The sequence below is a fragment of the Lagopus leucura genome, unplaced genomic scaffold (genome assembly GCF_019238085.1).
Source record: "Lagopus leucura isolate 7727_CA_CO unplaced genomic scaffold, USGS_WTPT01 Super-Scaffold_100002, whole genome shotgun sequence".
Lineage (NCBI taxonomy): Eukaryota > Metazoa > Chordata > Aves > Galliformes > Phasianidae > Lagopus > Lagopus leucura.
Genome location: NW_024962263.1, coordinates 33864503 through 33880351, shown reverse-complemented (window position 1 = coordinate 33880351; position 15849 = coordinate 33864503). Strand labels below are relative to the sequence as shown.

Sequence of the window (15849 nt, the reverse complement as noted above, 5' to 3'; positions counted from 1 at the left end):
CTCTGTTCTTTATTACCACAGCATTTTCAGTCAATAACACTGTGTTTCCTGACAAAACAGTACTCAAACAATAAGCACTGCAGAAACCATACTTGCTCTAGAAGCAAATACTTCCTTGACAAAAACTCCATATAACAACCTTTAGGAACTGCACATACTGCTGTCTGTAGTACAAAGGTTCCCTTCTGACAGATCATATTTTCTGCTGGCCCAAGACAATACTAACCCAAGAAAGGGAAAAAAAATAGAATGGAGTAAGGTTGCTGCCCCCAGGTGGCTAAGAGCAGAAGGGCAGCCACGAGGACCTCAGGGGTCCTGTATGCTTCTGAACCCCTTGAGATCATGCACAGAATAGAAAATCACAGTGAGAAAGAAGTACAACAGCAATCAAGGCACAAGCATCCCCTTTTCTTAAAGGGACTGCTTCAGACAGAAATGAAATTAATTGATTCCTCCTTTCCTGTAGGAGGTGGCACTGTCCTGGTAAAAGCCACAGATAGTGGCTTTTTGTCCAAAATAAATAAAGCAAGAACAGAAGACAGTGATCCGGGGGGGGGGAGGGGAAGGAATGCTGTGCTGCAGTCTGTCAAAAAGACTGGAGGCTATTTACAATTCCTAGGAAAAGCACTTCTAGGCAAAGAGCTGAAGCTAATTAATAATAAATAAATTAACCTGCTACTGGTGCACACTCATTATAATTAACACCACCAGAGAGAAAGAAAGAAGAAATGAAGGAAGGCTTGAAATGCACCAGGACAGAAGGAGAAACAGGAGAGCAGGGGACAATAAAACAACGAACACCTCACCGAGGGAAAGCTGTCTGAAGCTTATAATCATTTACCCTGTACAAGATGGATCTGAACTCTTAAAAAAAATTGTCCAGAACTGCAGGGTAAGGCAGTTACATACAACAGTGCCATTCTCAGATGCATGAAACTTATATCTGCACACATTTTCTCCCCGACTCTCAGAGAGCCTCACACTAAAGTGAGTGCCTTTGCACCTCCAGCCTACTTTGAATTCTTCACTTAACCAGTTTACAGACTGTTTGGTCCATTTTGCCTCTTCCTTAACAGCTTTCATCTAATTTAGAAAGCAAACCAACTGGACTTCTATTTGTAAAGTGGTAGAAGGATTGACAAAAGATGATGACTCTGTTTTGGATTTGCAAAGAAATTTTCCTCCTTGTGATGCCAAACTAGCCAGCAAGGGTTGAATGCTGGTTTATCTCAGATAAGCAGTTCAGCTTACAGATTTGGAACATGGAAATGTTTAGCAATTTGTTAGTAAATCATTATCGTTAAAGAACATTTAGGAAGCTGACTGCATGTCCACTTTTTTAAATTAGCAAAAGAGTTTATAGTAAGGGTATGTATCACTGTAGAATCATTGTAGAGTGAATTTAAACACAATCTACACACAGGACAGGTCTGTACAATCAAGTACTAGTTTAGTTTGATACAATTTCAGGCCAGCGATCAGTCTAATGTCGGATGCAGAGGCACTGTAAAAGCCTGAGTTTTTGCTGATAGAAAGAAGTAGGCTGATGTCACCCTCTCTACTGTCTCCATTTTCCTCAGAGAAAGAGAGCACTGGAGAGATTCACATTGAGAAAGGGCACAGTTTGGGACAAGCATTATACAGCGCTGTGGGGCCGCATAACCAGTAGAACTGGATCTACTGCAAATGACTGGCAGAGCAGATGTAGAGGAAATGAGATAATACTCTCACCACAAAATTAATGAAGCATAAACCCAGTTCTTACGTCCACTTGTGGATTCTTCAACCACTGGCATTATCTGATCAGTGCTGGAAGCATTCATGCCAGGAATTCAGGCTCATGTGCTAATCACACTGCATTAATTCATGCAGGAAAGCAGATTTTAGCCAAAACCTGCCTAAATGGATATGCGTTGTTTCCACATATAGTAAGAAAGATTTAGTTATTCATGCTCTGCTCCTTCTGTACCTTGAAAGAAGGAAAATATTTCCTTACCGTGTTCATAAATAGTTGAATCATCCAAAATGTTAAGCTAGTCAGCCTTAATAAAATCCATGATTTTTACAGATGTAGTTTGCATGTCAAAACATAATGGAGCTAAATGTTACATTAACTGACAAACCCTTAGCCTTTACAGGAACTTTAGACTACTGCTTTTTTCCTGTGGAGTTCTGTTAGCATAAAATCAATATAAAGTCAGAAAAACAAAAGGTTTGCTCTCACTTTTCCCAATCTTAATGCAGAATAAAGCTACATTTGGCCCCTTCTTATATGGTATGAAAGCTATCAGCAAAACCTATGGGGGGGAAAAAAAAACAACACACATACAGCTAACAAGATGAGGTCATCTAAAATCCGATGACCTCATAGGTCATCAGATAGTCTATCCACTTCTGCCACAAGTGGAACTGTATTGTATCAGTTTACACAGTAACTTATCTAACCTGCTTTTAAAGGCCCGCAGTGATGAATCTCCATCTGCTAAGATGATGAATGCCAATGTCTCGCTATTCGTTTTAGGATTCCCCTACCCAACACAGGACAACTGCCCACAAGTTGAAGAAATCACTGTTTGTTCTACCCATCACGGACAGAGAAAAGTTAACTTTCCCTCTCGCTGCATACCATCCCTAACTTTGTTAAACACTTGCATTTAATCTTTTTTTAGATATATATTTCAGACCTTTGATCCCACCCATTTTCTTCTTGGTCTTTTCCTCAGCCTTTCCACTTCTTTTTGGAACTGTACTGCCCATATCTGGAGGCTATTCACTAACCATCAGTAGTTGACAAGAGTCATTTTTTTTCTGTTTCTCAGAAAAAAAACAAAACAAAACAACAAACCAATACAACAGCATACACACAAAACTAACTGATCAAGTAACATTTTCCAATGGTCTGAATAACTCACCAAATACTTCATTGTCCTCTGAAGACTGTTGTGTTAGTCTTGCTGCTTTCGGACTCTCCTTAGCCGCTTCCTCCACCTTGGTTTCAGCATTCTGTAAAACAAACCACTCCTTCAGATCAGGTCCTCTTTTAAGGTGACTAACCAGAAACATCCTTTGAAATTCTTAATTATGCAGGAATCACATTCTTAAGTGAATACAGAAACATTAACACGAAGCGTTTTTGCCATCTTTATAATTTCATGTGTATGTGTTTTTGCAAAATATTGAGGAAAATCACTCTTAGAAAACAATGGAGGAGGTTGTTGAGTGTTTTAAATGGAACATTCATGTATCTTTTTTTTTTTTTGTCCCTCTACCTTATAGTCATTGTCTCTTAAGCCTCAATAATGAAACAGTAGAGAAAATTCCATGACACAATATCTTCAGTAGTGATTTCCTTGCACTTCAACTTAAACCATCACATTTGATAAGCATGTTGCTCCTCCCATCCATACTTTATTTAGCTGGGATGCTACAAAAGCACTGTCAGAGTACAGCATATAACTTAGATGTGCTTATATGTGTGTGTGGAAGATATATATACTTATATTCAAAACAAAGCTGTGCATCTTTGACACCTTGCTCAGATATTTACCACGTCTGCTTCACCTGTCTATTCACCAAATGCACTGGAGAGAGAATTTAAGTGCACCTCTAATACCAGTGGCAAAATTCTCATTGAAATCAGTTTACCTATGTGCCTACCCATCACTAAAGACCTAGTCTTTGCAAAAATGTTAACAAATAAGATCAAATCCAGTTTCCAAATCCATCTTATTTTAAGTTGGCTGGGAGGAGAGTGGCACAGTGGAAATGGCATTTCTAAACTCTTCAGAACAATTGTATGTAATATGAATTTAGCAAATCCAATTTCTTTTCAAACATTTGATTTGTGGACTTTTAAAGATTTCTGCTTGACATTATTTCAATAAATTTGTCAGAGATAGAAATTTCTGTAAAAACAGCTTCACAATTGTACAGCACTAAGGTCACCCTTCCTACTTTCTCACACACTGAATCTCAGTTAGCAGCAATGAGTACAAAACAGCGATTTACAATTCACCCTCTTATTTTATCCAAACCACCACCCTCTATGTTTGAATAACAGAGTACCAGAGGACATGAGATGTAGGACTATAGAAGACATCTATATTAGAATAAGAGTGAGACCTTAAAAACTACGACAAACTTCAACTTTCCACCTTTCCCTCTCATATTTCACTTTCTTTCTATTGACATTTCCCACTGTTGATGTACTGAACCAAGAACACAGGGCACAAATATTTCTCCTGACAGAGAAAAGGTCAGCCAGATAAAGAGAGGTTCTACTGCGTGGTAGCAGCCATTCCTTTAACCAACTAAATGACCATCTGAAGCACAAGCACTTAATTAGTTCTGAAGCAAATTTGACAATTAGATATCTTTGGACTCAGGTTAATGCTACATAAGTCGTCAGTTTCAGAATTTGATCTGCCAGAATTCAAAGCATTTCATCTCCTAATTAAAAAAGAATGAAAGCTGCAAAAGAAAAAACCTAACTCGTGGAACACTGAGTTTTAAAGTTATATTGCTACTACAGAAAACTCTAAAGACAAAAGAAGCACCTCATGTTTTCAACATGTTTTACTTTGGTACTCTGAAGAAATGCATATGCATGCTTGCAGCAATGCAGCTCATAAACCAGACGGCACTTGAGCGATGAATATGAATTGACTGATGCAATATTAAATATTACTAGGAGTTTAGTATGAGTTGGAGAAGAAAATAAAGCGCATGTGGTATGCCTATGCTTTTGAAACAACAGATACTGCTCTATTCAAGAGCATGCTCATTTATAAGATGTTTTCTGAGGCTTTGAAGAAATTGCCTTTATAAAATTTACAAATTCTGACTTACATTTTGGAACTGCTGCCATATACAGTCCATGAAAAATACTACTTAATGCCTCAGAACTTCAGCACACTTCCAACCTGCATGCAGCATCTTATCTCCCCTCGTTAAAAACTGCACAGAAGAGAGAAGAAAACAGTTCGACTAAGTCTGTCAACCTTCCTACACAAGACAGCAGACAAATTTAGGGCATGAAAACTCAAAGGGATTCTGAAGAAAGACAGCAATCTGTTGGGAAAAAAAAATAATGAACGCAAGACCTAAAAAGCTTATTGGTGGTGTCACAGCAGCAGAAAAGTGTTAGGGAAAAAAAAAAAAACAAAACAGAAAGAAAGGGACAGAATGGAAACTATGCTTCAGAGGAAAAATAATCTGCAGAAGTGTTCTTAAAGTACCAAACTGAACATCCCACACTGAAATCCACTAGTTATGAATCTCACAAAGCTGAGGAGACAGCCAGTTTTAGCATGTGCTCACTTCAGTTTGGTTTAACTGGCGTCTCTCAGGATGACAGCAGCATCCAGTCATAAACCAGCAGTGACTATACAGAAAGAAAACTTGCTCAGAAAACAAGCACTGGAGCCTTCCTCAAAAAAAGTCATGTATTAACCACAGTGTGCAGGCACTGTCTATGCACATGAGATCCATGCCAAGGTCCATGGTGCCCAAACTGCTTTAGAGAACCAGCAGAAGCCACTGAATCACTGAGCCACGTAACAGAGTTAGGTTCTCCATCCTATTTTAGTTGCACTGTAGTAAGCAGCTTAATTACATCATCTTTGTAAGAGATGGAAACCAGCTTTCTACTCTGAAGAAAGCAGAAGAGGATAGCTACTATGGCAGTGAGTCAATTCCAAAGCAAAAAGTCCCTAAAAACTGTGCCATCACTGAAAAGATAAAATTCATACATATAGAGCAAACCAAGTTCGCAGCTCTCCAAGATGAAGAGGACAACTGAAATCCTCATCAGAGCTACTGTTATAGATTGTATAAAGACAGCACTTGTCAGCTCAATTTCAGGAGTATGATACACTAGATGTGATTGGGTAAAGCTGGAGGAAAAGAGTTGCTATTTCGCTTCTTCATGGGAAATGCCTGGGTCATGAACTTGCTACAACAAGTACTCAATAGACAGTGACTACAAATGATTTGTCATACTATGCACTTTCTAGGGAGATGTTAACATCTATTCCTCTAAGCACATGTTTTTAGCATTCTCAGATAAGTCAGAAATACAAGTCCTGGCATATTTTGGGTTGAGCTAAATCACAGTGAAAACTACATGGTAACTCTGGCTCCCTGGATAAGCTGCATTGCTGGTGTTGACAGATGTCAGCTCCCAGATGTCAACAGTAAATTTGCCTCAGAATATAAGTCTAAAATATGACAAGACATGGCAGAATGTTAATCTGTTTGACGTAGCCCCTTAAACAAAATGCTAGCCCTAAAAAAAAAAAAAAAAATGAAGAAAAAAGTCTTTAAAATACTTACTTTGCTTTACTATTTGCACTGAAATTAAAGTGTCATCATTATTGATAAAGCTACTATTTTATAACCAAATATGATACATGAAAAATCACAGCAAAAAATCATTAATGATGCAGATATTCTAAAGAAAATTTCTATTATAAAACAGATATTTAAAAGGCAAGACATACTCACTTGTTTGGTTTTTTTTCTTCCAGTGTGCTAAAAACTTTCAGGTGTCTCAACCGCTCCAAACAATTAACAGAAAAATTCAAAACTTATTCCTTCAGAATGCTTGAGCTGTTCCAGATGGATTCGTTATCTAAAGTTACAAAGTGCTATTGTAGCTTATAAAATAAAGCTCCTTTGTACCAATCATAGTAATTCTATCTAGATCTGACTTTCAGGTAGAGCACTTAATGCACTTTCAGGACAGACTGGTAAAATAAGTTTATTTTATAGAATTACTGGTTATATCTGATTTGGGCCTATAGATCTTTATTTCCTATACCTACATATCTGTATATCTTTATCAGTGATCTGGATGAGGGGATCGAGTTCAGAAAGTTTGCAGACAACACCAAGTTGGGTGGGAGTGTTGATCTGCCAGAGGGTAGAAAGGCACTACAGAGGGATCTGGATAGACTGAATCGATGGGCCAGGTTAAACTGTACGAGTTTCACTAGGGCCAAATGTCGGGTCCCGCATTTTGGCCACAACAACCCAAGGCAACTCTATAGGCTTGGGGAGGAGTGGCCAGGAAGCTGCCTGACAGAAAGGGACCTTTGTGTACTGATGAACAGTCGGCTGAATATGAGCCAGCAGTGTGCCCAGGTGGCCAAGAAAGCCAATGGCATCCTGGCTTGTATCAGCTGTGGTAAGAAGGACTAGGGAAGTCATCCTGCCCCTGTACTCAGCACTGGTGAGGCCTCACCTCAAGTACTGTGTTCAGTTTTGGGCACCTCAGTACAGAAAGGACACTGAGGTGCTGGAGCAGGTCCAAAGAAGGGCAACAAGGCTGCTGAAGGGCTTAGAGGATATGCCCTCCAAGGAGCAACTCTAGGAACTGGGGCTGTTTAGTCTGGGGAAGAGGAGGTTGAGGGAAGACCTTATTTCTCTCTTCAAATACCTGGAAGGTGACAGCAGTGAGAGAGAAGTTGGTTTCTTCTCGGTGGTGACAGGACGAGGGGAAATGGCCTCAAGTTGTGCCAGGGCAAGTGTAGGTTGGATATTAGGAAAAATTTCTTTACAGAAAGGGTTGTTAAGCACTGGAATAGGCTCCCCAGGGAGGTGGTTGAGTCACCATCCCTGATGTGTTTAAAAACTATTTGGATGTGGTGCTTGGGGACATGATTTAGCAGAGGGTTGTTAGTTAGGGTAGTATGGTTGGGTGAGGTTGGTACTTGATGATCTTTAAGGTCTTTGCCAACCTGAGCAATTCCATGATTCAATGATTCTATATTTCAATAAGTTCATAGAAGCTCTCTCTCTCTTCTTCTCTCCAAAGTATCACTACAAAAATTCACTTCAAACTGGAATCCAAGTAAATAGTCCTGAGATCAGACAAACACTTTGCATGTGCTTCACATCAGGGAATTGACAACGATCCCCCAACTCTGCAGCTGCTCTGATATCAGAAGAGAATCTAGAGGACCTATTGGCCCAGTTTCCCACTGTAGCAGACCACTACCTCTTTGTGACTCAGTTTATCTGCTTTCCATCACAGCTGTTGGATCATATTATAGTGAGCAAATGAACACTGCAGTCTCCATGTTACATAAGGTTTAAGAATTTTGATAGGTAAATATAGAAATAACTGGTAGCTATCAAAATATTTGCCACCAACTAATATCATTATCAAAATCACATTTTGGCTATGTATGCATTAGTGCAAGAAGGCCATATTACTATTGTTGTTATTACTATCATTACTTTGTTCCTATCAATGCCTATTTAAAGGATCTTTACTTGAATGGGAAATAACAAATACTGAGTTACAATGAACTGTGCAGTAACAGACCAGGTTAGAAACTACAATAAAGCATATGGCATTCACTGAAGCAGCTTATTTCCTCAAAGAAAACAGGACTCAGAAATGAAGAATTGTACTCTTGAGTGCTTAAGCCAACCTTTAAGCCACCTTGACATTTTTGCATATTAACTAGAAAGGTCTTGCTTCTTTTCCTTTAACCATACAACTGTTACTTAAGGACTTCATCTTGCAAAGGAAAAACATACAGATATGTCAAAACTTCTCATCAGAAGCCAAATAAGTATTCAACAAGAAGGATTAGTGTTATATTCAAAAGAGAACTAAAAAAAATAATAATCCGAAAGTAGAGTTTTATACTATTTATATTAGCGCTCACATTCCCATTCCCGCCTCTTGCAACCAGAGAGTGTGTTAGCTTCATCTCGACGGCAGACATGAAAATAGACTTAAGTTTCCTTTATTTTCAGTACAACACTGACATAAAAAGCTATAACTGCAGAAATAACAAAAAAACAGCACCACAAACTGTGTATGCACAAACAACTGCTTTGGCATCGTATCTATCTGTCCATTCACATCTGTTCTTCATTCATTACTGTCCATAGTAGGTTACCTTTCCTGCACTTTTAGTGGTAAAACGTGATTCCTTCCCTATACTAAATTTACAAAATTATTTTAATATAAACAACTGACACCACCTTAAAAGACAGACAAAAATTTCAAGCAGATGAAAACAGATTTGACTGCCAATAAGCCTCCATTTCAGAAGGATAGAAAAAGCATAAATTGCTGCAGGCAATAATAATCTTAATAATGTAATCTGTAGCCATAGCAGTAAATTGTGCAACTTCAGGCTCAACTGAAGAACTCAGGAAACCATTCCTGATATTTCACTTCTTCAGTGATATTCATCTAATTTCTATAACGTAAGTCTGCCTTCCATTTAATCTTCACATAATGGATGCACATTGGCCAGGTTACAGTACACCCTTAGGACACTGTATATATTGCCTCTTCTCAGCAGACCCAACTGACCTTCTAGAGTTCCAGTGGGGAAGAAAAGCAAATCTTTAAATCATAGCTACAATGTGGCTTCAAATTATGATAACATGATAGAGAGGCATTATCATCATTAGTAAGTCTGACATGCGCAAACATTTTTCTAAATAAAGAATACAGCTGAACTGGGTAGAAGTTGCAGGGCTCCAGTCCCTCTTAACAGGGATAATTTTCTTTGCTACTACGTCATCATGTTCTGCATCCCCAGATTAAGTACTGACACTGGTATTATCATATAAGTCTCATCAGAATGAGTCAGAAAAGTTTCATATTATTTCCTTTTCAAGGACTTCATCAGTACCACACAACTGAACATACTGTGGTCAACCCTGGACAGCAAGAATTCACAGCACGCTGCCTGCCCTCCAAGTAGCCACAGATCTTCTGTATCTGGATTAATAAATGTATTCAAGCACCTTCTTGAAGTCAGTCATTAATTCCTCTTAACTGTAGAGATTCATCATCCATTCCATTAATACAGCAACCTCATACACCTATCTACTGCCATCATGCACAACACAACTATACCAGACAGAAGTTGGACTCACATTATCTCCAGAGCTTAGAGTTCTTGAAAATGTTCCAGGGAACTCTTACATCAGATCCTCCTTCATTCCCCACCAGCCATGAAAATTTCATAATTTTCTCAATCATTTTCAAATAAATAAACTACTTTTTCAAACAGCCAGCTAATCCCAACCATCATCTCCAGTTTTCTAGTAGACCTCATGTTGTCAATTCCGTTTTCATTTCTACAGATTCTTTACATCCCATTTCTGAAATGTAATACTTGAAATATCCTCTATTCAATGACTTCTATATAGCACAATTATTTTTATGTTCCTGCATGTCAAAATATCATCTGAGATGAAAAAGCGACAGAGAGAGATGGATAAAGTCTTCCAAGGACAATTTTCTGTTTCTCTGAAATCTCAGCTTCAGCAATACAGTGCTAGGGCTGCTCTTGTCCCCCACTGGAGAACTTCAAAAGTTTCAAACAGAAAGATCCCATCACTAACCCTCCAGGCAGACAAATGCCTTTTGAAAAAGGGCTTAGATGCCAAATACTTTGAAGGGATGCATCCAGCCTATTTTAAAACTGGATACCAAGGGGTTGCAATAACTACTACTAAGTTTCAACTCAAAGACTCGCTAAATTCCCCATTACCATTTCCATACTGAGTTGCTACGTGATTCCATTTGTGAAGAACATTTGAAAACTGCTTTTGTTCACGGACAAGTTTTCACAAACCAGGTTAATATACAAAACATTTTGCTTTCATAGCAATTGTTTCATTTTGAGAAAAAAGATTCTTTTCCAGAGTTCTTACATTTTCAAACAGACCTAAATCTTTCCAGCACAAAACAGAATACAGCAGATAAAGACAATTTATGGATTCATGGTATGCTGCTAATTTGCCCTTATGGTCCATAATATATTTCTCAGTGCTGAAAAGGGAGGTTCAGACGTATAGGCAGACAATAACTGCTCACATTTCCTGTTTTCAATCAACTGACACAGGATAGCTGCATTTGGAAAGAAGGTGGTAAAATCTTGGAATATCCCAAGTTGGAAGGGACCACAAGCATCATCAAGTCCAACTCCTGGCTGCACTCAGGAATACCCAAAATTCAAACCCTATGCCTGAGAGCGGTCCATCAACTCCATCAGCTCAGTGCAGTGCCCACCGCCCTGTGGTGCAGACCCTTTCCCTGACCCCCAGCTGCCCTCCCCTGACACAGCTCCATGCCATTCCCTGTCGCTGTCACACAGAGCAGAGCTCAGCACTGCCCTCCGCTCCCTGTGAGGAGCTGCAGCTGCCATCAGGCCACCCCTCAGCTCCTCTGCTCTGCGCTGAGCCAACATAGGGACCTCAGCTGCTCCTCATACACATTATCCTCCAAGTCCTACATCATCGTAGTAGCCCTTAGTAGCCTCTCTGCAATAGCAAACAGACTCTTGTATCCTCTGGGGCAGAGGAAGGGGAAAAAGCTACGTCAGTTACAACTCTGTAGGTACTGAGACACTGACAGTACTGGCAATGCTTATAAAGCAGCACAGAATTTGAAAAACAAGTTAAGACAAGACACAAAAATATGTTTCAGATCAATATTTTCAATGCGAAGCAAGAATCCTGTCACGTGTCTTTCACTCTTTGAAACACTCATGCTGAAACCATACACAGGAAACCTGAATGTGAATCATACCCAATGAGGACAAGTACAGACAGAAAAGTGAATTGCTATTTCCCCTCCCAATCTCACCCTTATCAGACAAGGCAAGGTACATCAGCTGTACAATAAGCCCCCTAGTACAGACAATACTAGGCTGTAAAGATCACCATAAGGCTCCAATATTGTTCTTGGAAATATGCTGGCTTTTGATAACCTCCAGAGCACCTGACCCGACCCTAACGTAATTAAAGAGCATATGTTCCTCACTCCAAACCCAAGCATATTTCCTCAAGTGCCACAGTGAATAGTATCTCATGGACACTTAACCTAATGAATCACGGGAGCTGTAACAACCCTTGATGAGCTAAGCCAGAAACAGGAACTTTGGACTCCAAGCACAATAGCAAATCTCTTTCACCAAAGGTGTTTAAGCAGATTTCCAGGGTAGTCTGAAAAACAGTCATCAATACTGATGTTTTCCCAGTCCACTCATCCCCTTTAATCTATGCAGACTTCGTCATTGCCAATTTCATCTCCTTTGAGCATTACTTTTAGCCCGATGTTAAGGAAGCACAAATATTTCACTCCTTTTTTTTTCTTCAATAAAATGATATGGTTTAAGTTAGAAATGCAGTGTTGTGCTACAACCTGAAATCTCTTTGAATTTTTCTTTCACAAACACACTGAACAAGGGCAGTATCGAAACTCAGAGGCCTAGTAATTTTTAAATGCTACCACAAGAGGTCTTTCTGAAGAGCAGTAACAAAGAAAAAGTGCACAAAAACAACTCTATTTCCTCCTGCTAGTGAAACCACCAATATACTTCAACATAAAAATATATATTAAAAAAAAAAAAATACAAATACCCGATACACTAAAAGACAAAAGTCACTTAAGTATCTGAATCCATGCTAAAAGTACAATAGAGATGCAACTAGTGACAGAACAAGGCAGAATACTTAAAGAAAAATTATCTATACTTAAAGAAAAAAACTACGTCCATTGAAAAAGTGCAAACTAAATTCACTAGTCAAGGACAAAGGATTAAAAGTATTTTGTTTTTCCATACAAAATTATCTTTCAGCCCTATACACCAAACTTCTTGTATCATGGGTTTGAGTTTGGCAGCAGTTTTGCAAAACACTTGGCACCGCACAAACTACTTGAGATCCTCAGCCCGGGCTCCATAGTTGAGGTCTACACAAAGGCCTGGCTGTGGCAGGAACTTAAAGGTTTGCCCCTTTTACCCATAGAAAGAGAGAAGCAAGGTAAAGGAGATGGCAGCTCATTGTGCAGAACATGGTGCAGTACAAACCCACTCCAAAGCACTGCTGCAAGGAATTCTTCATAGTAGTCATGTGTGCCTTTCCACAGCAGCACTGAGCAGCAAAGGTACTGAAAATATGTAGCTAAATCAAATTTTCTTCCTCTTTGTTACCTGTAGGGGAAATATATTGCATGGACCTAAAGTACTCAAAAGAACAAAACCTGCCTAGAAATGAAAGTTTCCATGGAGCGTATTTGACATATGCAATGTAGAAGTGTCAGGCCTAAGAAGGGTACAAGACTAATAGAATTAAATCAGTCTGCCACCTTCTCAGTAACAAACCTCTTTTCTGGCCTCCAGCTGTGAAAACCTTCTCACTTTTGCAGTTCTTCAACTGACAGTGGACAGGTATTTTAGATAAAACAAACAAACAAACAAACAAGGCTACACAACTGACATTTTGACTCTGAAACCAGCATTACCATTGTTACGAGAAAATACGTAAGGTTTCACCTGTCAGTGTAAATTTTTAACTCCATGGGCTTCCAAAAGCAAAATGCATGCAACTGCGAGCTACAAAGAGCTGAAGCATAGAAGTGTCAACTAGACACATGCAGAAGAAAACCAGCTCCTGACAACAGTTGAGCTCTGCTCAGCTCCCCCACGCCAGAACAGATTTCAGGCAGGCTACCATTTCACTTGGGAAATTTTATTCTTAATTCATTGCATGCCTGCACTGCATTATTCTTAATGCACTGTATTCTTAAATCATTGTATGGTGTACTAGCACATCAGGGTACAAAATACACATGACAACATATACCTTGAGGTCATCTCTACAAGTAGTTGAAGGTGGACTTTACTGAATAACATGAGTAACCTCTTAGTACTTGGTCTGTGTTAAGAGGGTACCAAAAGGAGCAGACACATTTAAACATTCATAACAGTCACTGTTCTACTTGCAGTGATATATCAGACTAACTCAAATCCACTCTGAGCTTAATATCATAAGCAGAAAAAATGCCTGGAAACAGCTTCCACTAAACACCAATCATGAACCTCTTGAATTTAATTTAATTTTCATTTCCCAAATCTTAGCTCATGAGAAAACTCACAAGCTGCTATGCGATTTTTTTCCTAATGTAATGATGTGGAAGCAAGATCATTCTCACTGCTTTACACCACTTGACAATCCCTAGTCTTACGAAATTTATTTCTAGGCCAAAGTTATTGAATTATTGAAAATTACTCAATAGATTTTATATCTTATTCCAGTTCCAAAATGGCTAGTTACATTTTGTTGTTGTTGATTTTAATTAGGGGTGGGAGAAAAAGACACTTTTGTCTTTTCAAATGACAAAATATTTTAGCCCAGAAAAAACAGCAAAAAGTTTCAGCTCCTTGCTGCCCCATCTACTGCCTTGTCCCATCCCCCATATGCACATTCTCCTTAAGGCCAGGAGAGAAGCTGCCACAAATAAGTCACCAAGTACAGAGCATGAGGCTTTTCTGTGTCCCCATCCATCCTGCTAAAATAGGAAAGGCTGGACTGTATAACTGAATGATGCAAGCTCTTCCTCTCCTCTTATTTGATTTAAATAGCCCTATACATTAAATACAAGATCCTGAAAGAAGCTGACTATTATTTAACAGTGCTCTAACATGGGTCCTCCAAGAAGGGCAAATAAATGCAGACACCAGTTAAAATACATTATTTTCAAATGTCAAGTTTTATGGGAGTTATGTTCACAGAACAATCAAAACACGATTGCTTAATTTCATGTGCAAATAGTTTTTTTCATATATCCATTGTGAAATACAGCTGGCATCACAGTAAGGCTTTGTAGTGGAAGGAAACTGATAAAGGCACAAAATAGACTGCATAACTGTAGCAAACAGTTCAACTCCTACTTAAGAAAACTTACACAAATGCACACAAGTTCTATTCACTTCAAAAGCGTATGGCTTTGTAAGGGTTCCAATAATGAAGCTTAAATCAACACTGGGTTGCAATCAAGCAACGGCAAACTAGGAGGAGGAAAGAAATGGTTTCAGGTAGTCAGTCTGATTTGTCTGTTCTCTTCCCCCTCCAAATTAAATCAGAAAGCTGCAACTCAATTAAAAAAATAAACCAAAATAAAAATTGTTTCATCAATAATGGTTCCTGCAGAGCATTTTTGTTCTTTCATAGCATAAAAGGTTTCTCATTCCTTCAAAAAAACCTAGAAAAAACAGATTCAACTGTATTCCTTTAGCACCATGTTTTAAAATAAAAAATACATTATTTTAAGAAAGAGACTTTGTTCATCAACTATTATCAACTTCAACTTTTGTATGAGACAATTAACAGACAGCAACATAAAGCTTAAACTGAATGCTAAATTTTGATAGTGAAAATCATTTGGCAGGAAGAACTACCTTTTCAGAAAGCTACAGCATCATTCCAGGGATTCAGTCACCCCCAGTTTCATGAAGGGCACAAATCTGGCAGACCTTCCTAGCAGCAGGCCACTGAAAGTCTCAGGTTAACTAAATGTTAAATCATAGCTGTCAGTGATATTTAAATATAACAACTTACTAGAACAGAGGAAAATATACAGTATTTTTTCACGAGTAGTAAAAATCATCCTAGAGCCAATGAACAAGCACTGAGATGTACACTCACCTAATTTTCTGAATGCAATTTAAAAAAAAACAATTTTAGAAAGCTGATTACAATCAATTTACAATTTTTTCTAAGGCATTTTAAGAGAAGAAAAACAAAAAATTTCCTTTTCATATTCCCTGGTTGTCTTATTAATCACAAAATGGAAAATCCAAAGGAAGAATGTTTCAGAAATCAGTTAATCCTATTTGTCTATCATTCTTTGATAAACCATCACAACAGAACTTGATAGACTAAAATAAAATATACAATAAATAAAACAGCACACCTAATTAACACTAAAACACTGTGACAACTCAGGAGAATTTTGTAGAAGTAACCTCAACTAATGCACCCGAACCACTTGAAGAAACTCCACAAGATAGCTCCAAAACAAACAGA

General features: G+C 38.5%; 1 protein-coding gene across 1 annotated transcript in view; it reads right to left on the bottom strand.

Moving 5' to 3' along the window:
• LOC122178910 (myelin basic protein) overlaps positions 1–15849 on the bottom strand; it is a 105597-nt gene that overhangs the window by 48339 nt on the left and 41409 nt on the right. The window contains exon 3 of the mRNA XM_042869464.1: positions 2913–3003. Within this exon, the coding sequence (XP_042725398.1) occupies positions 2913–3003 (91 nt within the window). The remainder of the gene's footprint in view (positions 1–2912; positions 3004–15849) is intronic.